At 37.2% G+C, this 23,719-nt stretch overlaps 3 protein-coding genes and 1 long non-coding RNA gene across 5 annotated transcripts; all 4 read right to left on the bottom strand.

Moving 5' to 3' along the window:
* Nucleotides 1–235: 235 nt before the first annotated feature.
* Nucleotides 236–2,688, bottom strand: LOC137734509 (uncharacterized). Its single transcript, XM_068473760.2, has 6 exons — nt 2,455–2,688; nt 1,788–1,915; nt 1,549–1,652; nt 1,330–1,417; nt 1,008–1,069; nt 236–689 (listed from the first exon to the last, which is right to left on the bottom strand). Exons 1-6 carry the CDS (start codon nt 2,565–2,567, stop codon nt 537–539), a joined length of 648 nt encoding a protein of 215 aa, XP_068329861.2. The 5' UTR covers nt 2,568–2,688; the 3' UTR covers nt 236–536.
* Nucleotides 2,689–4,491: 1,803 nt separating this feature from the next.
* On the bottom strand, nt 4,492–8,265 carry LOC137708772 (sulfite exporter TauE/SafE family protein 3). The gene is made up of 12 exons (XM_068447926.2): nt 7,807–8,265; nt 7,134–7,293; nt 6,552–6,752; nt 6,407–6,471; nt 6,136–6,163; nt 5,957–6,033; nt 5,789–5,875; nt 5,632–5,682; nt 5,314–5,535; nt 5,118–5,211; nt 4,840–4,980; nt 4,492–4,748 (listed from the first exon to the last, which is right to left on the bottom strand). Exons 1-12 carry the CDS (start codon nt 8,020–8,022, stop codon nt 4,663–4,665), a joined length of 1,428 nt encoding a protein of 475 aa, XP_068304027.2. The 5' UTR covers nt 8,023–8,265; the 3' UTR covers nt 4,492–4,662.
* Nucleotides 8,266–10,437: 2,172 nt separating this feature from the next.
* LOC148690976 (uncharacterized) lies at nt 10,438–12,303 on the bottom strand. Its single transcript, XR_015957149.1, has 2 exons — nt 12,244–12,303; nt 10,438–10,638 (listed from the first exon to the last, which is right to left on the bottom strand). It is a non-coding gene; the product is annotated as an uncharacterized LOC148690976 (long non-coding RNA).
* A 5,906-nt stretch (nt 12,304–18,209) lies between these two features.
* On the bottom strand, nt 18,210–22,948 carry LOC137734267 (signal peptide peptidase). Of its 2 annotated transcripts, none has more exons than XM_068473564.2 (12): nt 22,790–22,948; nt 22,521–22,644; nt 21,666–21,781; nt 21,421–21,572; nt 21,259–21,344; nt 20,772–20,899; nt 20,515–20,565; nt 20,136–20,222; nt 19,956–20,025; nt 19,192–19,328; nt 18,912–18,989; nt 18,210–18,512 (listed from the first exon to the last, which is right to left on the bottom strand). In XM_068473564.2, exons 2-12 carry the CDS (start codon nt 22,558–22,560, stop codon nt 18,432–18,434), a joined length of 1,026 nt encoding a protein of 341 aa, XP_068329665.2. In that variant the 5' UTR covers nt 22,561–22,644; nt 22,790–22,948; the 3' UTR covers nt 18,210–18,431. The 2 variants fall into 2 exon arrangements, with proteins under 2 accessions (XP_068329665.2, XP_068329669.2); XM_068473568.2 differs by having other exon boundaries at nt 22,760–22,899.
* Nucleotides 22,949–23,719: the final 771 nt, after the last annotated feature.

Here is a 23,719-nt window from a genome sequence, read left to right as displayed (position 1 = left end):
ATGGACTAAGAGTAAGAGCAACCTATCCGTTTCCCAAGCCTACACTTGTGTATACGGTAGAACCTCAATAATTTAATACCCGATAAATTAATAACCTCGATTAAATAATATTAGTTTCCAATACTACGTCCATGACTCCCGTCCCGTCTTTTCTTTTCCCCCTTTTCAAAATGTACACCTACACCGCATAATCTCCATATACACACACATATATATATATGATTTTAGTAAATCATTCAGAAATAGGCAAATATAAATTAAGGGTTTTAAAATGTTGCAAATACTTTTGCAAATAAATCATTCATCATCATCCTCAATGAAGTTTGATTTTTGTGCATCACCATGACAAGAAAGAGATATCCACGAACCAACCCTCACCCATTTTCTTTCCTCCCTCCATTTTTGTGTTTTCTCTTTTTCTTATCGACATCAACAAAATAAAAGGTTTAGGACTAACTCACAAACTGAATGATAAACTCTATTCCTCATGGGCAGCGGGCAGCAGCGTCTCACCCAACCCATAGAGAGTGATATCCTTACATGAAGTCCTCTTCCAGTTCCTGCAATGACTTGTTTGCCGATGCAATTTGTTTGTTCGATGTCATGTTTTCAGAATTCATCAAACCTTTGTAGCTCCTTAGTTCCAATTGTCTCTCCTTCTCAAGCCTTTCCATCTCCTCACGTCGTTTCTGCAGAATAGTTTCGCTTAAAGTTAAATTGTTTTTTTCAACACAAGAACATCACATTTTACATTATAATAATGCAAGATGCAGCCTAGCCTAATGCAGTATCATTTGATCAAATTGTATTACTATTACTAAATTAAGATTCAATACATTAACCATTGCAAAATTCAAAACCCGGAGATGTAGTGAAGTCAATAAGTTATAAGGTACAGCCTCACGTATAAGAGCAAAAATACATGAAGCAAATTAGAAGTTAATAAGGTGAAGAATACGCTCAGATAATCACACACGCTACAAGCCAAGACAGGAGGTGGAACTTACCTTGTCCCTCAGGAACTGCTTTCTCTCAGCTCTTTCGGCTGCATTAACAGCTTCTCGCTCAGCTGCAGTTACATTTTATTAGCACATTAGTTATCGCACCATTACGCCATAAAAAGACAAGGGTAACATTGGAAAACCAATATCACTTACAATATCCATAACTACGAATAATACATAAGACATACTAGGCCAGAGATATCGAAAGGAAACTGTAGTGTCAACTTTCCTCCATAAAGAGCAAAGTGAGTACTGTTTTTCAAGATTGGATTTTTAGAACCACGTTTGTAAACAAACTGAAATAAAGCTGAGACTAAAACTTTACCTTTCAAATCAGGCTTCCTTTCTACTTTTGTCCTGTTCAATCTATTAACTACCTCATTGATCCGCTTCTCCACCCTCACAGTCCGAACCTAAATAAAGTGTCATTGTTGGACAATGATCAGCATCTCCATGCATCTTAAACCCAATGAAAATAAAGACTACATAGCATGTTACTATTCCACATAATAATCTACATAGGCTACAACATAAAGAAGCTCACATTCTTTGAATTGTAGAAACCAACTTGACCAACATCCATGGAGGCACTTTTCTTCAAATTGGACCAGGGAGTGTAAACAACATCAACATTGTTTACCTTGTTGCCTGCAAAATGACACATCATTAGAACGCAACAACAATGCAGTATCCTTATTGGAATGAGAAAAGAGAAAAAGGCTTGGATGAAATTACAAAACGGAACCAATTACTCTAAAATATAAGAATCTGTTTAGATAATGCCTTGGATGGAATTTGCTTTGACAAGCTGAGCACAATCCTCCAGTAAACCTTCACTTATATCATCGATGGTCTGTCCTTTGTGCAGCCTAACATAAACATGGGCGGAAGACATTTTGTCCACATGGAACCTGTAACGCCAAAATCCCATTACATAAAACTTCAAGCTTACATGGTACAATTTTCCTACTAATAACAAAGTTCCTTTGTCCTCTGAGTTACTAACTACAAGTTCAAACAATCAAACACAGAATTAACGCATAAACACGGTCTGAACTAAACAAACAATTACTAGAAAATCGGCGAAACATGCATTCCTTAAACATTCAACATCTAAAATAAGTCATAACATGGCAGTGTCACAAAATTTCCGATTCATTCTTTCATACAAATGCACACAATCCCAATTCTGAAACAATATGAACTGATCCCGATACGGTCAGAACTAAACAAACCACATAATCCCGTCGTGTTAATTGTGGGAAAATCGAAATCCTCCTTAATCTAATCCCCATCATTGACCTAATTCTTGATTCTTGACCAGAAATTTCAAAACTTGACAAAAAATGCAATTACAAATTTTCAATCTTTCTAATGAAAATTGGGATAAACTGCGAATTGGATTGAAAATTCGAAAAGTTGGGGACAGAGAATTGGGTGAAGGAGTTACCAAATGTCTTCGGGGAAGCCATATTTGATGAGCTCCTCGTTCTCGAACTTGTCGAGGCCCATGAAAATGGTGAAATCGCCCACGTCCGATCGCGCTTTGAAGTAGAACACCATGTTTCGCCCTTTCGAATTCGATCGCCGCAGAAGAAAGCGACAAACTTTGAGGAGGAGCTAGGGCTTCCGAGGTCCACCTTCCAGCTTTCCAATTGGAATTTTGGTCACTGGAAATTCCTTTTATTTTATTTTATTTTATTTTATTTTTTTCACGTTATTGGGCTTGGGTTAAGAGGGAATAGAACCAATCCTTTTTAACTTTTTCAATAAAAGAAAGGGCAAAAAATTCTTTTTGACTTCAACGTACAATCAAATATCGAGCGAGGGATCGAATTTAGGATTTCGAGTGTATATGAAACCATATTTTACATTAAGCAGCTCAGAAATTAGACTATGTCGCACAATATATCAACATAATATTTGGTATTGAAGTCGTCATGGATAGAGTCGTCATGGACAGAAGTCGAACTTAAGATATTTTGATTATAATTGATTAGCGAATTGAAAGAAATTGAGTTTCTACTATATAATTAATTTGCAATATAGGGAGTATCTCAACCACTTATATCTCACATGCAAGGTCCTTTCTTTTTTCAATGTCGGATTAATACTCTCAACATGGAACATACGAAAATATGGGTTACAAGCTGCTTGAGCTACAAGGCGACAAGTTGTATCAAGCCAAATCTAGGATGATCTCCACACTACACGTCATAGGTTCGATTTTTTACGTTCGTGAACCACACGATAGTGGTCATAAGGAGGTTGAAATGCCTATATGAGTTTTTATGGTTCCCAAAAAGGTGAACTGTCATGTCAATCCACTTATTGATCACGTGTTTAAGAAGAAGAAAAAATTCTAAGATAATAGAAGATCGCCTCACTCTACATCTCTCTATCATGCTGCCCGTAAATTAACATAACTTTCTATACTCTCTGTATGTTGGTCATGTAATGGAAGATATAAAGAGATGGGATATATTCCAGGTTGAATTCAAGAATCCCTCACAGGTCAATGAGGTCATACATCCCAACTTGCAGAATGTGACTGAACAACTTGTACACCGCCAGTTGGCTACCTGCAAGGCATCTGCATTAAGAAACTGAATGAAGCAGACTTGGAGTGCAAAATTGGATTCAAGCATTAATACATTAAGATAATAATGTTTGAAATTAAACTAATTTAGTTTCTTAATTAATTTGGTGGCTCAAAAGTCTGAAAATTAATTAGGCATTTTTCTTGCAGTGAAATAAAGTTGCAAAATTTAAGTGGCTTGACTTTGCAATGTGAAAAAAGTCTAAAATATATTAAAACATAACAAACTTATTGAATTTAACGGCTAGATATGCAATAAAAAAGGGAACTTGAACAAAAAACTCTAGGTACTGTTCACTTTAACAAAAAACCACATTTTTACACTAAAAAATCAATCTTGATATTATTCACTTTACCCTTTATTTTATCCTTATCGTTAAAACTCAAAGTTTTTAAGTCACTTTTATTAGTTTTCCTATAAATAAAAAAACGCAAAGAAATTTAGCTGACGGACCTAAGTCACTTTAAACACAAACATATCCTTAGAGTAGAATCTTGGTTCTTATCACTCTGATTGGTTGCTGACAAGGATCGAGTGTTATGATCTTGGATTTGGATCCCATCCGGATTCAAATTGTGGGGATATTAAGAATCCTCACATTTTGACCATTCATCATACATCATGCGGTCAGAAATCATTTGACTTTTTTTATTTAAAATTAAACACAAATAGTACCTAACAAAAACTGACCGCACGATGTACGATGAACGGTTAAGATGTGGAGATAGGATCCCCACAAGTGGATCCGGAGAGGATCCTCTTCCTATGGTCTTACCTCAAGCTGTCCAAAAATGTTGTGTATTTTTTAATATAACTTGTTGGCTTAAGTACACAAAATAATTTCTCGCCCGAAGTAAAAATTTTGTAGCTCGAGTAATTAAGAGCGGTTAGGAGAGAGAAACTAGCTTGCACATTACTAACCAACAATTTTTGGGGCAAAACACAAATTTGACCTAGTAAGTACACTTTGACCAAAAAAGAACCTAGCAGTAGTAGAACACGGTACAGAGTTCATCTATGAGAACCCTAGCAAATTTTTTCCCCTTGAAGATAACGTTCTATACATCATACTTGCAAAGGTTTTCGAAACCCATGTATTCGTGCCGGTTAATCTTCCCGATCATGTTCGATATCCCAACTCCACCTGAAAAAACAAAAACAAAAGAGAAACAAATGCCTCTCAGAATTCAGGGTATTAGCGCAACTTGAAGTTCGTTGACGGAAAAAACACTTACCTAGTGAGACTGCACTGACAAATATGGTAAAGGCTAGAATGAATATGATTAGAGACGCCCTTCCGAAGAGTATAATCAGCCTTCGAACAATGTGCTGTCCTACTAATGCTGCAACAGTGGCAACTGCGGTCAAGTAGACAGCTGCGGAGATTGCAATGTGCGTGTTAATATACAAATTTAGACGAATTTGTGGAGTACTAGCTCCATCTGTCTACAACTGGATAAAGAATGACGACTTTGTAGCGAACTATCCTTGGCGTTGCAGGGATAAAACTTACCATAAGGAACTGGAAAACGTTTTAGAAGGTAGTATTCTACAACAGACATGGATGACGAGAATGTCATTGCAAATGTGGCCGTGGCACTGGAGACCTGCAGCGAAATCATCAAGAAGTTTTAGAACAAACTAAACCATTTTTGTGGCTTTTGGTTTTGTTTAATTACGCTTCATGTCAAGGAAAATCAAAATAGCACCTGAGGGGGGATTCCGAGCTCCAAAAACAGTGGACCCATGATAAATCCTCCGCCTAATCCAAGCAACCCACCTACGATTCCTGCAATTACACCAAAGAGACAGTAGATAACCAGCTGGTGCACTTTCCAATCTGTCCCTTCCTCTCCCTTAGATGCTATTACCCTCCGTCCCTGGTACAGGCTCACTGCCTCATACATAGATACACCAAGGGAAACTGGGATCTGCGGAACATGGAAACATTAGCACATTCCTGATCGTCCATGTATTGAATTTGTACATGTACATGCAGAGAAACAAATACATTCACACCGTACTACCTGTAACAAATTCACTACCCAATATGCTGGAGAGCAAGTAGTTGTGCGTTGCTGTGGAAAAGACAGATGGTTATTACTTGTTAGCTCCACAATGTCATATAATCAAGGGAATTTGCAATAAAAATTTTCTGATAGACTAGGTAAAGAGATGGAGAACCTTGGCAATTTGCAGTGCAAGAAATGCAACCCAGACGAAAACCAGAAGTCCAAGCTCCTTCCAGCAAACATTCTCAATAATCGAGACCTGAAATGGTCATCTACATTTAGCTTCGAAGCTCCATCAAAATTATACCAGTGTCTGCGTAACTACTGTGCATGCACTCACCTCCGGTTCCTTGGTTTCCTTTTCCTGCTCATTGGCTGGGCCACTTGGAAGAGGCTTGTATGCCACATTTTCAGCAGCTGACCGAACAAGAACATATATGACGTGAATGTAGAAATCAACTACAAGCAAGAAATTCGAATGTTTTATACAACATTTGAGCTACAGTAAATCAAACTCACCAGCTGACTCCAAACACCTAGCAGCCTCCTAAAATCCAGAAGAAAAAAAAAACAATGGTTAGAGTAGTGCAACATATGCATTTCAAGAGAACTTAAACCTAAATTTAAATTAGAGCCTTGCTTATTGCATATAAAACTATGGAGGTAGAGATTCCATCCCTAAGTGAAATGAAATTAGAATTTGGACATCACCAAGTATGAGTACTAAAGTGAAATCATATGTCGTGATCCTTGAATTATCTTAATCACAGTCAGAAATTCATAGCATTACCTTCTTCATAATGGTTTCCTTTTTCCATGTTTCGACACCCTTGAAGAACGCCTTTGTTGACGTACCTGAAAACACCAAGAATAAGCGGTCGAAGTATACAGTAACACCAAGAAATTCGAACCCAAAAGGACGATTGGTCCATTACCTATAAAGAGAACAATAAGCAAAACTGTGACCATCCAATCAGCAAAGATCACGTTGAAAGCCACTCCAATACTAATGCCCAGCATGAGCATCGGTTGTATGAGTACAGCCAAATCATAGTCAATAATGGGCATATCTATCGTCGGATGCTTTAGCTTAAGATTGTAGTACACAGTTGAGGCAGCTGCACCCATGATCATACCTGAAACAAAGCAAAATGAATCCACGACGATGTAACTTCCAGCCAGTAATTCAATATAACAGTGAATCATTATGTAAAAATCAATGTAGTTTGAGAAAACATTTTTATAGGACTGAACCATGAAAAGGACTTAAAAAGCCTGTTCACTAAAATTACCACGACAAATTAACACAACATAAGAAACTTAGGTGTCACACTGAGGAACTAAAATCAGGCAACAGTGATCTGTGATCAAGAGCTTATTCAATTCAAACAGCCTGCACATTTGGACAATACTCCCGCTAGCTTCAAAAGCAGTTCAACATATACCGTGTTATATAACTACCAATTCAACGGCACATCTTTTCATTCCTATTAAATTACCATAAAATCTCTTCTTACATTTTGATATAGCTGTTGCTGATTTTGGATCAAACCCAATGATTAGGCTAAGCATTGGAACGAAAATGCCACCACCACCTACACCACCTACACTCCCGAACGCAGCTCCACAGAATCCAACAATAGAACCCACAACAATTTGCCACCCAAATTTCATTTCCTGTACACCAAAATTCACAAAATCCTTTGTTTACAAACCCCTTAGAGTTAATTTTTACAGTGAAATGACAAGCATATAATAGCACAGCAATTAGCAATAAGTATCCAATTTTACACAGTTTTGCCTTAAAACCCCAACTAACACATATTTCTGATTTTATCCACATGATGTATACTTCTTGATACAAATGTAATGCAAGCAGTACATTCAGGTTTACACCAATCTACTACAATTATTTACAAGGAACAGGGAAGATCCCATTTGGGACTGCTTTACTAGAAAGCACTTTTGCTCATAAGTGTTTTTATTAGAAGTGCCTTCTTGTCGTTCCTATCTCCAAAAAGTGCTTCATGACCAAAAAATGTTTTTAAGTTTTTCAGCCAAATTTATACAGATATGCGCTATCTCTTTTGATTGTCAGACAGTGATTTAGCTGGAAATTAAAAGTACACTTGAAGATTAACCAAAAACTTCAACCGAAAAATAAAATTTAACAGGTTTTGTGGGATTTACCGGCCAAACATGATGATATCCCGATTTCTCGGATTGCCATAAGAAATTCACAGCTTTGAAAAAGTAATTAGATTCGGATCCCTCTGTCCCGTTGAACCTCGAACCTTCAAGCCTCAGGCCTCTCTCCGCCGAAACAAACACAAAAGCCGCCCCAAAGTGCAGCATAACCATTGCCACGGATCTCAAACCGTGCCATTTCGCTCCAAACGCCACCATATCAATAAAGCCACCACCTTTTCTTCTGTTTGGTTGCCGAGAAAGCGAAAGGAAAATGTGGGTTTTTCGTAGGATAGATTCAGAGAGGTGGGTTTTATTGCAGTGAAAGTGGGTGGTGAAGGATGAAGGCTTAATATAGGAGAGATGACGAAATGGGGTTTGGTGCGTGAATGTTGTTGCTTCTTTGTTTGGATTCAGCAATGGCGTCGTAGACGAGAGATTTCCATTGATTTGAGGGGGAGAAATGCAATTTGCTGACGTGGATTTTCTTCTTGTTTTATGCACGTGCATCTCTAATCTCTACACGTGGGATAATTATCTGGCATGTTGTTGGATAATAACTGTCCAATACAAAAAAGAATTTGAATTTTGATGTTGGTGTTTATTTATTATACAAATTTCAAAAATTAAATTCATTCAACTGTGATACATATGGTGATGGGGATCGTTATTACTAAACCTATCTCATTATCACACAACAAGAAATCAACAACTTTTTCATTAGTGATTTGCACATAACGTAACAGTGGTTGAAAATAATCATACTTATGCACTTGGTGCGAATTCGTTCTTCATCGATTTCTCTTCTTTCTTAACAATTAAACCCACTTACACCATCATTTATCATGCACAACACATACCTTTTCATATTAACCAACTTACAATCATAAAATCACATTTCTAAAATTAAAAGGACAAACATCTCACAAACTATAGTTGACATATGGCCCCATACAATCACATTATTAAATAAATAAATAAAAGTGAAAAAAGAAAAGAAAAAAAGGACATGTGAGTTGGACTCCACTTATCATTTATGAATAGCATGACACGCTATTTAATAGTTGACTGGACAAACACCCGACCTTTTTAGCAGCAGATCGGAAATAGGCAATCAAAGGTGGCTTGTGACAATATGTAAACATGTCATGTCGTTTTAAGGATTGCATGCCTATTACTTTGGAGTAATAGTTCAGGTACCGTTTGGTACGTGGGACGGGACGGAACAGAGTGGGACAAGGCGTTCCGTCCCACGTTTGGTGCGCTTAAAACGGGTGGAACAAGCTGTTCCACGGAACGAGTTTTGGGTGAATTTTTGTTCCACCTCACCCCTTAGAACGATTCGTTCCACATTCGTGGAACACAAAATTATAACCTCTCCGTCTCCTTCTTCTTCCTCCTTGTTTCCATCCGAGGGCATATTTGCTCCCGCTCCGTTCCGTTCCGTTCCGTCCTGTCCCGTCCCGTCTGCATACCAAACGATACCTCATGTACAGAGGGATTTTAAGGTTGTAAATTGTTAGAGCTTCTTTAAAGGATATGTCAAATAAGCATGAAGTTTTTGTATTTGGTTGATCCCGATAATTAAACATTTTATCCCTTATGTAAAAAATAAATAAAGAAAAAAAAATGTCAAACGGTCTGCGTCATGAAACATGTCCACAACAACCGTAAAATTTCTTCAAAAGAAACGTCAATTCTGATATGGCATGATGTAAAAAAGCATACATTGCAACTAGTGAAAAAATTTACAGCACAGTTTATAGGATTCAAATCATTATTTTATTGTTTATTAAATATTAAGCTATACTGATTATTTTACTAGTTAGATCCAATATTTTCACTCAACATATACCCTTTGTAGTAAAAGATTATACAAAATGTCAAATTGCTACATAAATCATTAAATATAGTATGATATTTTATATTTAACATTTCATTTTGGATATAATATAAAAATATATGGAGGCAAATTCATGAAACCACTTTTTTTTACACAAGATTTGACACATATTTTTGTGGAGTCCACTCCGTAAGTATTTTAACGATCCAAACCTTCTGTCTTTTAGAACATCCTTACAAAAAATTAGACAAATCCAAACCATTAAGACACTCATTTGTAGTGAAGAAAATGAACGAGTACAATTCTACAAAGAAACTCTAAACCTTAATCCAACAGTCATATAGTTTCAGATTTGAGTAATTTTTTGGAGGCGTGATATTTGAGGAAACACCTAAAAGCTAGACGGTTTAGATCATGAAAATACATTACAAAATGAGCCCCACAAAAGTATGTGTCAAAAATTGTATAAAGAAATTGGTGCAATACATCCTAGGGGTGGGCATGGGACAGGCCGGTCCGAAATTTGGAGGGACCGGACCAAACCCGCTTAAAAAGGAAATGGGCTGGGCTGGAGCAGGTATTAAAAATCTGACCACTGAAATCGCACCTACTCTTACTTTGTTTTTTTCCCGGTTTTGATTGCCTCTCGGACTTGCTCATCCTCTAGATCTTCGATTTGGTCTCTGACATCAAGACCCTCTGACACACCCCGACCCAGAAAGTCCACTTGGACCCTGAATCGAACTGTGCTGGCCGACACCTGGAAGGTGACGAAGCCATAAAATGTGATAGTGTACAAAAAGTGAATAAATTTGAATCTAAAAGTGTCTAAGTACCAGAGTGCGCTACGAGTGGGAGCGAACCCATTTCACACGCGATGTCAGAGCATAAGTAAGGTACAGTAGTATGGGTAAGAATCATACCCTCAAAAATATCCATTAATACTAAGATTCACCACAGATTGTTGTCGATACAAACTCAGCAGCTAAAACCTGGAGGGCACCAAACAGAAGGTGTGAGTAAGCAATAAAACCAAGCTTCCCAAAGTTATTACCTCTCTAAAAGTAATGCCCTAATGTAAAACCCGTATCGTTTTCCATAAGACAGTACAACATATATACATATATCCAAACCATACTCAGAAATGACCAAAACCACGGTTTGCCATTAACTCCACCATACATTAATAAGTAGGCCAAATGAACTAAATCAATACAAAGTGATATATCAGTCAGAGTCATCTAAAATGACATGTACAACTTATTCGTATCTCATCAATCATGGCTAGCATATAAGTCGGAGTCACCTCTAATGACCTGTACGACTTATCCATATCTTATCAATCCTGGCTAGCATATAAGTCGGAATCACCTCTAGTGACCTGTACGACTTATCCATATCTCATCAATCCTGGCTAGCATATAAGTCGGAGTCACCTATAGTGACCTGTACGACTTATCCCTATCTCATCAATCCTGGCTAGCATATAAGTCGGAGTCACCTCTAGTGACCTGTACGACTTATCCATATCTCATCAATCCTGGCTAGCATATAAGTCGGAGTCACCTATGGTGACCTGTACGACTTATCCCTATCTCATCAATCCTGGCTAGCATATAAGTCAGAGTCACCTATAGTGACCTGTACGACTTATCCACATCTCATCAATCCTGGCTAGCATATAGCTCAATAAGTATATCTGCACACGAGTCGGAACCACCTAAAGTGGTCTGTACGACAGGACTGGGTGTAAATAAATAAGCTCAAGTGCTACGATCACGTGAAGACTGGGCGAATAATCGCGGGTCACCTACGAGTCGGAACCACCTAAAGTGGTCTGTACGACAGGACTGTGCACCTACCTTGAATCCAAGGTGAGCATAAGGTGCGGGAGGTGAACATCACGTGAAGGACTGTGCCCTGGCCACGGGCGGGAGCACTAACACCGGGGTGCAGGTTTATGAGCTCTCAATGCATCTCAATATAACATGTGCAACTCATGGCAACCAGTACGACAGTATCGAAGTTGCCTAACACATAACTGTAGTCATGCTATAACGAAATCGATTCAACTAGTACCATAAACTCACCTGAACTTACCTGGGTGTCCTGAGTTCACCTTTGCACTTGAAAGCATTCCCAATAATTATATGCAAGTAATATACATATTGATATACTATGATGCAATCTAATACTCAAACATGTCGTAGCATGTTCAATTATAAACAATACAGTGAGAAGTGTACAATCAATAACGCATTACTCTCAAACTATTTATTTTCAGGGATAATTATCCATGACGACCCAATTAACACTAATTTAGCTAACTAAATCATAAAACTAAAACTTGCCTTTACCAATTTCCTTCGCCTTACTCAATTTCCCAAGCAAGGCTTTGGTCTCGAATATTTTATGGCTGCATCTAACGTCTTGTTAGACTGCCTACGTACCCTAAATAGGGATCAAGCCATTCGTAGTTCATATCGTACTTCAAGCATTCACTATAATTATATATGAAAGTAATATACCTAATCAATTTAAAAATGTCGATAGAACTCTCAATAATATGTACGATAAAAAGGAAAAGATCCACTTACTTGGAGTCCACGCTATGATTCTCTAGCGCACACCTCGAGGCGTCCTGAATGATTGGTCCATGTGACCAATTATCAAATCACATCTTAGAACTCTTATCCGAAGAGTACGTAATTCACATAAAACACAACCTCAACGACATTCTAAAATAGTTTGATACCCATTGACCACAAGTCAACCGTCGATCAAAGATCGACGGTAGGGTTTACAACCCTGTATAACTTGACCCGGAAGATCCGCATATCAGATTTCCAATCCGCAACTCCCAACGATCCACAATATGTTTCAAGAATAACATACTAAAATTTCATTACGATCCAACGGTCAGATCTCCGCCAATTGCCTAAAACAAGTGGCCATGAACATTTATTTTACTAACTTACAAATCCAATTCAGGAAGATCCGTATGTCGGATTCCCGATCTGTAAATTCCTATAATCTTTAAATATTACGTATTATAATATATCCCATTTTGGTGACGATCCAACGGTCGGATCATCGATTCACATTTTCATCAAGTAACGTATCGTAATGAATTTAGGTTCCAACTATCAACCTACGTCATTCAAATGACAAAACTGAATTCAAGACATTTGACATAGCCTAAAAATAGCATTGGCGGCCCACTGGCCACGCGCCGCCGCACGCGCCGCCGCGGGTGGCGGTCGGCCGCCCCGACTCGCCGGAAAATCCAACTATTTCCAAAAATTCTCAAACTTCACAGAAATGAAGATCTCAGTGAGTGGAGCAACTTTCATACCTGCCACGAAGTCCAAAAGTGGACGGAAGATGGTCAAGTTTGCCCACGAAGCCGGCGGATGCCTAAAACTTCCCGACGTCGATTCGTCGTCTACGGTGGTCCAACGGGGTCAAGGTTGGTTGGGTTTTGCTCCTGGGATTGTGGGCTACAAAGCCCAAGTGGTGGCATCGGCCATTGCTTTGCCGATTGGCCGGAAAATCGAAAAGGGTGGCCGGAGCACCATTGATTTTCGTCAACTTTCGTGGCCTCAAACCGTCTCATACCATGGTCAATCAAGGTGGTTCTTGGGTGGGTTTTGTAGAGGGGAATGAGAGCTTCAAGATGGTGGTGGTGGCATCGAAAAACTCCACCGGAGCTGGCCGGAATCGGCCTTGGAAGGTGGTCTCGTGGTGGCGCGGGTATGGGTGCACGGGAAGCTCTCTTCCCTGTTTTTTTTTTTTTTTTTTTTTTTTTTCTTCTTTTCTTTCCTCCCTCCCTTTCTGATTTTGGGCTTCCCCCACAAAGTGGGGGTTTAATTTAAATACCCACTAAACCTTGAATAACCAATTTCGAACGTTCGTAACTATACCGTTATAATCCGAACGCGCAAACGGCTTTCGCCTATACGTTCGTACCAAAGAGTACTACGAGGATATGCTTAAAGAATAAGTCTCACATCTCTCAAGTCGATGGTCAACGGAAGTCAAAGTCCTTGCCTCTAGGGCAATTTAGTAAATTCACGCTTTTAAAATAAAATAAAAACGTAAAATTTGGAACGGGTTGTCACACCCTCATCCGTTGCTGCACCGTTTCCAAGCAAAAAACTGGACCAGTAGTGCAATCTGTTTGATCGAAGGCAGAGGCATCCAGAGAGAGTTAATCAATAAAATCTAAAATTTTAAATAGTGTTAGAGAAATTACCTGAAATTATCGGTAGCTCAAGCGCGGAACTGGAGGACAGAGAGAAAGGCATGGACGACGGCTTGTGGCGCAGCTAGTGATGCTTTGTGAAGTGTGAGCTAGGTTTACTGCAGGTGAGCAGGGTATATGCCTGGTTATGCTTTGTGAAGGTTAGAGAAGACGAGAGTAAGAAAGGGGTTATGTTGGTTTTAGGGCGTATGAGATGGGAAAGAGAGAGAGAGATATAGAGAGAGAAAGGGTGGGAGAGAGATCGAGATGGAGGATATTGAGAGAGATCGAGAGAGATCGAAAGGGATCGAGAGGGAGGGGACATCGAGGAGTCGGGATAGAGAGAGAGGGTAAGGGGTGAGTTGATTGAATTAGGTATGAGAATAAAAGAGAGTGGGTAATAGAGCGTAGAGATTCAATCAATTGGCAATGAACGGTCCGGGTCGGGGGCTCGTTTTCTCCAATTTTTAGAACTGGCTCGCCCCGTTTTGTACAAGGAATCGGCTTGCCCTGCCCCATTTGGTATTTATAATTTTTTGACTCACGCCGTATCTGTCTCTAACCGCAAGAATTTGCCTCGACCTGTAGGTCTAGGACTCGTTTACCCACCCCTAATACATCTGTCCCATATTTTACATATATGTGTATAAATTGTTTATAAGGTAATGTTAATCTAGGCGTCATTGTCGACAAAAAAGGTAAATCTTAGGTAAATAAAAAAAAAAAAAAAAAAAAAAAGGTTGTGTTGAAAATTTGAGTAATGAAAAGTTTTTTTTTTTGTAATCATTTCCATTAAAGTCATCAAATCAAGTAATTTGAACCTTTGAAATTTGATTTAACGGCTAAAAATAGAGATCTTTTTTAAAAATTATAATAACTTTAACAGTTAGATCAAATTTCAAGGTTCTAGATCATTAGATTTGGTGACTTTGGTGGACCCAAACAAGACAAATGAAAAATTAATAATGTAAGAATTCGTAACTTTATCAATTAACAAACTATCTAGTAACACGTGTACAAAGTGTATTTTACCTATCAATAATAACACGTGTACGGAGTCTATCATTTTTTTTTTTAAATTTAAAAAATGGAACCCGACTTGTGTTCGCCATCATCAAATCTTCTTTAGTTCAAATTTTGAGTCAAAATATTTAAAAGTTTTCCTCAAAGCCAGTTCATACTTGATCTCGATCCAACTTTTAGCCTTTTATGGTGCTTTATATTTCACTTGCAACCGAACTCGCGAATATATTATCATAAAAAAAATGTGCTATTTTCAGGGTGTATTTAACTGCATTTTTTTAGAAGAACAACTAAGCATTCTTAAAAAACGTAAGTCGAAACCCGATAATTTATATGAATCTCACATTTGAATTCTACGGTATTGAGCAACCATTTACCGTCGTCCACAAATACATAAATAACTATATTTATCAAAGCTTATATAATTCCCGACATGTTCTACAGTTCTAGGGTTTCCTTCCTAGCCAGAATAACTTTTTTGATCGTGAATATACTAATTTGACGCAGGTGGGAACTGTGGGAATAATCCATTTTGCATTTGACGACTCCATGGCGCCCCTTCTGCTATGCTACATGTGCTTTCAGACGCTCATCCATTTGGCATGCTATCGTCTCAACCTTTTTCTCATGGCTCCATCTCCATCTTAAAACCCTATAAATACACACACACACACACACACACACACGCATATCTGGACCAATATGCAAAAGATCATGCGTATATTCTGTATCTGTTTTTTCATTGATGTAGATTAGCGTTAGATAAATGTTAAGATTAGTTGTCTAGAACAGAAGAATTCTTATTCTGAATGATAGATGGTATGTAAAGTGTATCGCGCTAAAGTAGTCATCCATAATAACAAGTGATCAATTCCTCACCATTGATGCATTGTAAGCATGACTAATATCGTTAATGCATTCTAGAAGAAGTATGTAAAACGTAATGTTCTTTATAATGTCAAAACAATGTGAAAGTGAGTATTTTATTAAAAAAGAGACGAATCATCTCGTTAGAAATTAACTGTATATTTAAATTAATGCAGTGATAAAGTTAGCATCGAGATTGAGATTCAGATCTACTTTGATTTATTTTGCTATTTCTCCGTTGGATTTTGATCAAATCCCAACTGGAAGGCACTGCAAGTCTTACAGAGACAAAGAGACAGGCTCATATCCAGCATGGACTTTGGCAAGCTAAAAAACGACAACAGGTTAAAGTCTTTTTCACACAGGTTGTTGTCGTAGGGTTAGGGAATCATTCACTGTGTCAGACAGACAGACGCCCAGCGCCACGTTCAAAATGAGTTTATCAAGCGTTTATCGGCGGATCCGGCTTCTCAACCCTCTCAGTTCTCATATATTCACATCCCTTCCTATTTTGTATAATCACGATTAAATCATGTCAATATTATAGAAATAATAAAACAAAAAACAATAATGACATAAAATATTGATATGATTTAACCTTAATCGTACAAATAAAAAAGGATGTGAGTGTATGAGAACTGAGGGCAGAAAAGCCAGGTCCCTTAACGACTGATCCAGGAGAAATTTTTAGGTGTACCCTCACTCATAATGGTTTGATTTTATTTATTTATTGAGGGTACAAAAAGTGAGGGTACACCATTATGAGTGAGGGTACACTAAAATTTTTTGGTGTATCCGGTACACCTAAAAATTTCTCCTGATCCAGAAGGAGAAAGTTGATCTGCTCTTCGAGTTTTACGTGATATGAGAGACCCGACAAAGACAAGTTGAACGTAAAAATAAAAATATAAGAAATAAGATAGAGAGAGACAAGATCATCAACCACAAAATTAGATTCTCTGCATCTGTATGTATCATCATGCATAAGAAATCCATGTATGTGAATCATATAATGCATGCATGCATGCAAATACAAATTCGTTAAGGAGGGCCCACATAATAATATCTCTTTTCTTCGCTGCTATAATTATTTAGAAAAATTCTCATTAAACATTCCTCTACAACCAACTTAAATTTTAACGAAAAACTAAAAAAAAGTTAAAAAAAAATTTTGTTTTAATGAAAAATAACAAATAACGGTGTAGTAAATAGTACCAGAAAAAAGTAAAAATATGAATTCCGTTAAAAGCGAACAGTACGGGAAGTGGTTTGTTAAACCTCCCAAATTTTAAATATGAAATGTCTTTGTTATCCTGTTGCATAATTACCATTAAGTACAAAATGAAATTAACAATAAAAATTAAAATTTGTCAATAAATCCACATTTAATAATCAAACCCTTACAATCACGTGATCTTTCTCTTACGTTCTATTCTGTTAAATATCGTAAAACGCTCTCATAGAAGAAAAAAAAACAAGTTCTTTTTTACAGATAAATGATGAATTGAAATTTTGAATCTTCCAACCTTTATCATTGGCATCACTGTCACCACCACCACCTTACAGTAATCCGACCACCACCATCATCATGTCCAACACTAGTCATCACCTGCTTCTACTTCTGCTACAACTGCTGCCAAAACAACAAGCAGCAGCTGATCAAGATCAACAAGAGGAGGAGGAGAAGGAGAGGAGGAGGAGAGAGAGCTAGCATAGGCCTTCACTAGTACATTTGTACATTGAATTGGATTTGTGAGGTGGGTTTGAAGAGATATTAATAGTTTTATTAGAAATAATATGAGTGTATAGAGTAAGCTAAATGTAGAGAAATGTTATATGAGTTTAAAGAGTAAGCTAGCATAGGCCTTCAACCAAGTTGATGTTGATGCCGATGGAATGCCACGTTTTGTTGATTACTCATAAATTTCAGCGCAAAAGATCCCTTGAAGCATATTAGAAAATTCCGGCCAATGACCATCCAATAGCATAGTCCGGCTTCGGAACGGATAATATGTCGCCAACAAAACGTATTAACATGCTTTCCATGCATTTCCAACAATACCATGAACATGGAATCCAGTAGCCAGATAAAGGATAATAATAAAAAAATAAAAAAATAAAAATCAATCTCAGCTTCCGCCATTGAAGCATGAGAGAAACCGTGTCAACCAGATAGAAATCAAATTGCGCGCGATAACTGAAATGCTATAGATGCCGAAAATTACAGTCAACCACTGACTGGTACACCAACGACTTTTGACTGTCGTTACTAATTAGTACTCAACATTGTTATTTATACCACATTTACTTGGTGCTCAATTCGACTTTTAACTAATTAGTACTCAATTCGATCCCATTTACAAGAAGGGTTGGGTAAATCCATCAGCAGTTACTGTAAGTTAAATGACTTGAAAATAGACAGAAAAGAAATTTGGCAAAAGTTTCTGTATTAACCTAACATTGTTGTAACTGAAATATTATTTCGTCCTCAATCCAAAAAAGCTGTTACAGGCTTACAGCTGTGTGCAGTTGCATAATTAGCTAAGATAAGAGGCTTTAAGGGCATTACGGTGCCTCGGAGAGAAAAACGGTGTTTCTTTTTTTTTTCGAGTTGGGAAAGTTTTGGTGTCCGTGTCTTCTCTGTATTTCAACTTACTCCACCTTCTTGGTAATTTTGGCATCGCTTTCTTCTTCAGTTGTCGCCGCGGTCTTCGACTCATCAAATGCCAAAAGCTGCATCACGACAGAATCAGAACCTCGCTCAGCAAAACGATTTCAAAGATTACAAACATATTTACAAATATATACGCGGAAGTAACACACACGACTAGCTTCACTTTTCGTTTCCAATATTTTCCTTCACCCCATAACTTAAAGTCCCTTTTAATCAATATCTATTATCTGACAAAAGGATTGCTAAGTCATTGGCATAACACTTATGAACCCCAACAAGAACCAAAACCACTTGAATTGAATAAAATTATTTTCATTATTTTTTATGGATTTATATCAATATTAGTACTGGGAATACCATCTATTTGAATGTAATGCCATAACATTCACTATCTACTTTATGTAACTGCATAATCTATAACATCTTGGAAACAAGAAAGCATGGGCACGTGAACATACCGGTTTGACATCACCATTCCAAATGCAGTGAGCAGCCAAAAATCCGATAACAGATGGTACAATATACAACAGTGCTGGCTGTCAACAGAAAACATACAAGATGGATCAGGTAATAAATTAGTTATGATGTACAGGGGAGACCAATGATGACGTAAAGTAAATGAAGTGGTCTCTATAATATAACAGGAACTTCAGTTAACACTTAACATCAACGGGTATTTATAAGGTGGGGTGCAAGAACTAGTTGAAAAATAATCCATCAAACATAATTATGCCATACCTGTGCTGCCTGAAACCAGTTCATTACAACAATTGTGAGGACCAAACCAACCGTGTATCCCAAAAATGCACTCTTAAAGTACTGGCCCTTTTTTCCCCTAGATACATCAAACCGCAAAGCCAACGCCACGAAAATGCCTGAAGGAAGATATAACAGACACTTTTAAAGTTAAATGTATAACATACAGTTTTAAAGTTTGAACTAATGAACTGGCTGCTAGATCACCCAAAATATGAAGCATTTTTATGCTAAAAGCCTAAGTCCATTTGCCAAATAATTACCACTTCTTATATTTGCTTTCAAAATAAATATTATATAGGCCAGTCATATTCTCTATCCAGTAAAATCCTTTTAAGTAATTGATCCCTGTTATCCACAGTACTAGAATATTATACTTTTGTGATAGACAAAGTGAAAAGCAACATTCCTCAAATACACAAAAGCGGGAAATATAGATGCTTAATTAGGGAAGACAAAATCAGGTGGCTTGTAGGTCCGAAAGGATTCAAAACAAATGTCCTTCCAAATTCCATGATGCTTAGGTAGTATATGAAATGCAAGGGCGAGACTAATTAGAACTTAGCGGGTAGAATATTTTACTTAAATAGTATACTTCGCTTAAACGACAGATGCATCTTACTTCCAACATAATATTATACTCAAACTCCATAGAACGAATTTATAACAAAATGACAAATAATAAACCTTTTAAACAGATCATGCAGTAGATACTAGATAATAGGATATGAAAATTTTAACCTTACCAGGGATTACAATATCACCAAGTCCAAGCATAGAAAAAGGACGTGCAGCATCTGCTGTGGGGAACAACAGCTGCAGACCAATTAAATCATGGTTGCAGTAAGAGTATTAGAAGTTTAGCCACATTCAGAAATTGATTATTTGCTGGTACAAAAGGTCTTTGATTAATATGGAGTACAAACCTTTATAGGCGCATCAAAAGATTTTGCAACACTGACCATAACTGGAGTGAAGAAAACCCAGAAAATATCATACACAAAAAGTCCAGCCTGCAATGCACAAGGACCAAAGATTAAAAAAATACATGTATGTATATAATATATACACATGCATATGTAATTATACATAGGGTATTGATAATTTAGTATCCAATATTCAATGATCAGCAAGAGGAAACAAGGGCATATCATAGCGACCCGGAAACACTAGATCAAGAGTTCAAGCAGTCAAGACAGAGATAGAAAGGAAGCTTCAGCAGCACAAGTGACGACAAAGACAATCAGAAGCAGATTCAAATACTTCAAAAAATAATCACACAAATCCAAGAGTCCCTCTTCTTACCAAAAGGATGGCACCAGTTTTAAAAGACCCAAGAGAAAGCATTTCAATTCCCTGAAAAGAAAAATAATGAAATTCTTCAAAACTCAGTTCTTGAGTATAAAGTTACAGATTAAATAAACATTTCCAAACATATGCCAGCACCGGATTAAAATTTAAAATTAAAAAAAACTATAAAAGATATAGATTAAAAGAAAAGATGTTTATCAGAGAGGATGCTAAACATACACAAAAATCTATATAACTGGATGCTGACATACCTGAATACAGAAGGCAAGCCCCAATATATTGTTAGCCAGCCAATGCTTCTTTGAAGCATACCATGCACAGAAAAAGGTTCCAGGAATTGCAGCAACAATTTGAGATTTTGTGAACTCAATCTCCACAGCTGTGTAAGAAACGGTGCAAGGAAAATTATCATTCTGCATGATGCAAGCAAGATAATGTCAACTAGATCAAAAAACACACTCAAGACTATACAACTAACAAAATTTCTTTCATACAATGGCACCATAACTAAAATGATTTCCTACCTGCCTAATAATTCCTAGAAGATCCACTAACTATATACACAACACTTCAAACAATCATTTTAATTTCTCAACTGAGTAGAATTATAGCATAAAATAGAATCGAACTCGTACAGAGTAAATCCAGAGTTTCAAAAGAAAATAAATAAAACTAGTGATGAAGTAAAATATGTCATAACAATAGTATCCACAATAAAACTTCAAAATGACATCATACACCGGAAATATGGAAAATGCCAGACGATGGGATCCTTGTTCCAACTCTCTGGCAAATAGCGTGCAATAGCAGGTAACAGTGTTGCTCTGTACACAGACCGGAGGTCAAATTTTTTAACAATAATATAGCAGTTGAAAAATAAACTATAAATAAAGGACTTACGAGAGAGCAATGATCCCAAGAACAAAGAAATAGCACGTCAAGACAGCATTAACCAAGTCTTTGGATAAGAACTTAAAAAGTAAAAATAGTGATAACAGCATTGCACTCCCGACAAACGGGAAACGCATGGCATGTTCATTGGACATCGTCTCCTGCATGATTGAAATAGCACATTTATAAAATTCAAGGCAAGGCAGTGAATACTCGAACAGATGCATCAGAAACAAATAGACAGCCGAACTTACTGAAGGTGGAGTTGGCTTCACGGACCGGTAGCAACCCACGAAAACTGTGAGACATGCAGTCAAAACTACATTTAGGTTTGGATCTACCTTTACAACAAGTGGTGCTAACGTTAAACCTGTAAACAAAAGTAACTTAGTCATTTAATTTCCGAGTGATGACCATTCCACCACACCTCAACAATGGCATCTAAAAATTAAAGAATACATATTGCAAATTTTACCAGATAACTAAATGCAATGCACTAATAACACTGGGAATGGGCATAAAAACAGACAGGCACGCAATCTCTCATACTTTCCCCAAATTGGCTAGTCAAACAACAGCGAGAGTGTACCAAGAAATTTCTCATCACCATTTCATTTCAAATACTTATAGCAACAAAAAACATACAGAACGAAATCTGACATTGTTTGTTAACTTTGTTAGCCCACTTATCTCAACCACCAAGCATATCCTAAAACACATCGATCTTAAATGAAATCTACAAATGGTTCTGTCATTCCCTAATTCATGTCCATCCTATCAACAAGGCTATAAATAGCCAATTATACTCTAGTTCTTCAAGATCACTAAATGCTCCTCAAATTTGATTCTTTTTAATCTAAATAAATAAATAAAAAATAATTTGATGATTTTCAAAACTACAGTGCCATTTCCCCCACTGAAAGACTCATCAAGATTAGAAATTTATGTAATTCTACTCCCCCACCAGCTCCATAGCCCAATGAACAACTCAATCTCAAACCCCTTTTTTTTCCTATTTATAAAGCAACATTTTCCAATGCCCAAAAAAAAAATCCCAATAAATTACAATCGATAAAACAAATTTAAATTACTGCTTATGGAGAGCAAACCTGCTAAGGCGATATTGGCAATACGCTCAACGTTCTTCATCGTTAATGTAATCACTCGAAAAGAAACGGCTTCGAACAACAATTCCGATCAAATCGAACTGAATTGGGCCTCCTCCTCAAAACCCTAGAAATGAGATCCAATTACAGAATATAAACCAAACGAATTCCCCCCAAATCACAATCTCAATTTCAACAAAAATGCGAAATTTATACACAATTTTGAAAACTGACGAAATTACCGCTCTTGTAAGAGAGGGAATTGACTGTACCAGTGGGCCGCGACGCAGAAGATTTTCAAACGGTCTCCTTCCGTACGGATCGGAGAGAGGAGAGTTCGAGATAATTTGCAGAGTTAGGGTTTTACCTGAGGAAGGGAATGCGACGGATTTGGGGGTTAAAGTGACTTCAGAACCACAAAGAGACGGGGCTGTTAGGTGGCTTTCGGTGACAGCCAATAAGGAAACAGGTTTCGTGGGAACTAAAACGGTCAAGTGATCAAAGGTGGACTTTTTATTACGTGGCGGGAGGTGATTCGTGGTTGTTTTTTTTACGTATCTGCAACGTGAATACGTTTTATCAGTCATAAATTTGATGACCGATTTCGATACTTTATAAGTGAGCCACGTAGGTCGGCGTCTAGGGTCCAATCATATTTCGCCATGTCGGATTTCGAACCTCAAAATATCTCCTTTTCTAAGATTTCACCGCTGATGTCAAAACTTTTCCATTTCTCTTTTTGGTGAACTATATTATGGTATATTCCAATGTAGCCCTAGAAATTTTATAGATTTATGACGTATTCCAGTGTAGCCCTAGAAATTTTATAGATTGGCACTATTGCCCTTCTCCGATATCAGCTCACCCTTTTTTCACACGTCAGTCTTTTTCCTTTTTTTTTGGCTCAAAATCATTCTCACTTGACTAAACACTAGATATATTTAATTGAGAATTTGAGAGGTTTTATAGAAATTGAATATCCATATAATTTAAGGGAGTTTAATTTGAGAGATTTCAACTGCTATATTATTTCTTTGTTCTTAGTCAAATAAAAAAATTTCATTAGTCGCTTAGTACTACATTCTAATAGCATTCATCTTCACTTGTAAGTGAGATGTTTTAGGTTTGATTATCTTCAAAGGTAAATTTAAACCACATTATTACTAGTTTATTGTGAGACTAAACTCATCCTTTCTAGTTTG

Source organism: Pyrus communis, chromosome 15, assembly GCF_041283825.1.
Source record: "Pyrus communis isolate YQ-2024b chromosome 15, ASM4128382v1, whole genome shotgun sequence".
NCBI classification, from domain to species: domain Eukaryota; kingdom Viridiplantae; phylum Streptophyta; class Magnoliopsida; order Rosales; family Rosaceae; genus Pyrus; species Pyrus communis.
Note: the sequence above shows the minus strand (reverse complement) of the source record. Positions and strands in the feature narration are given on the sequence as shown.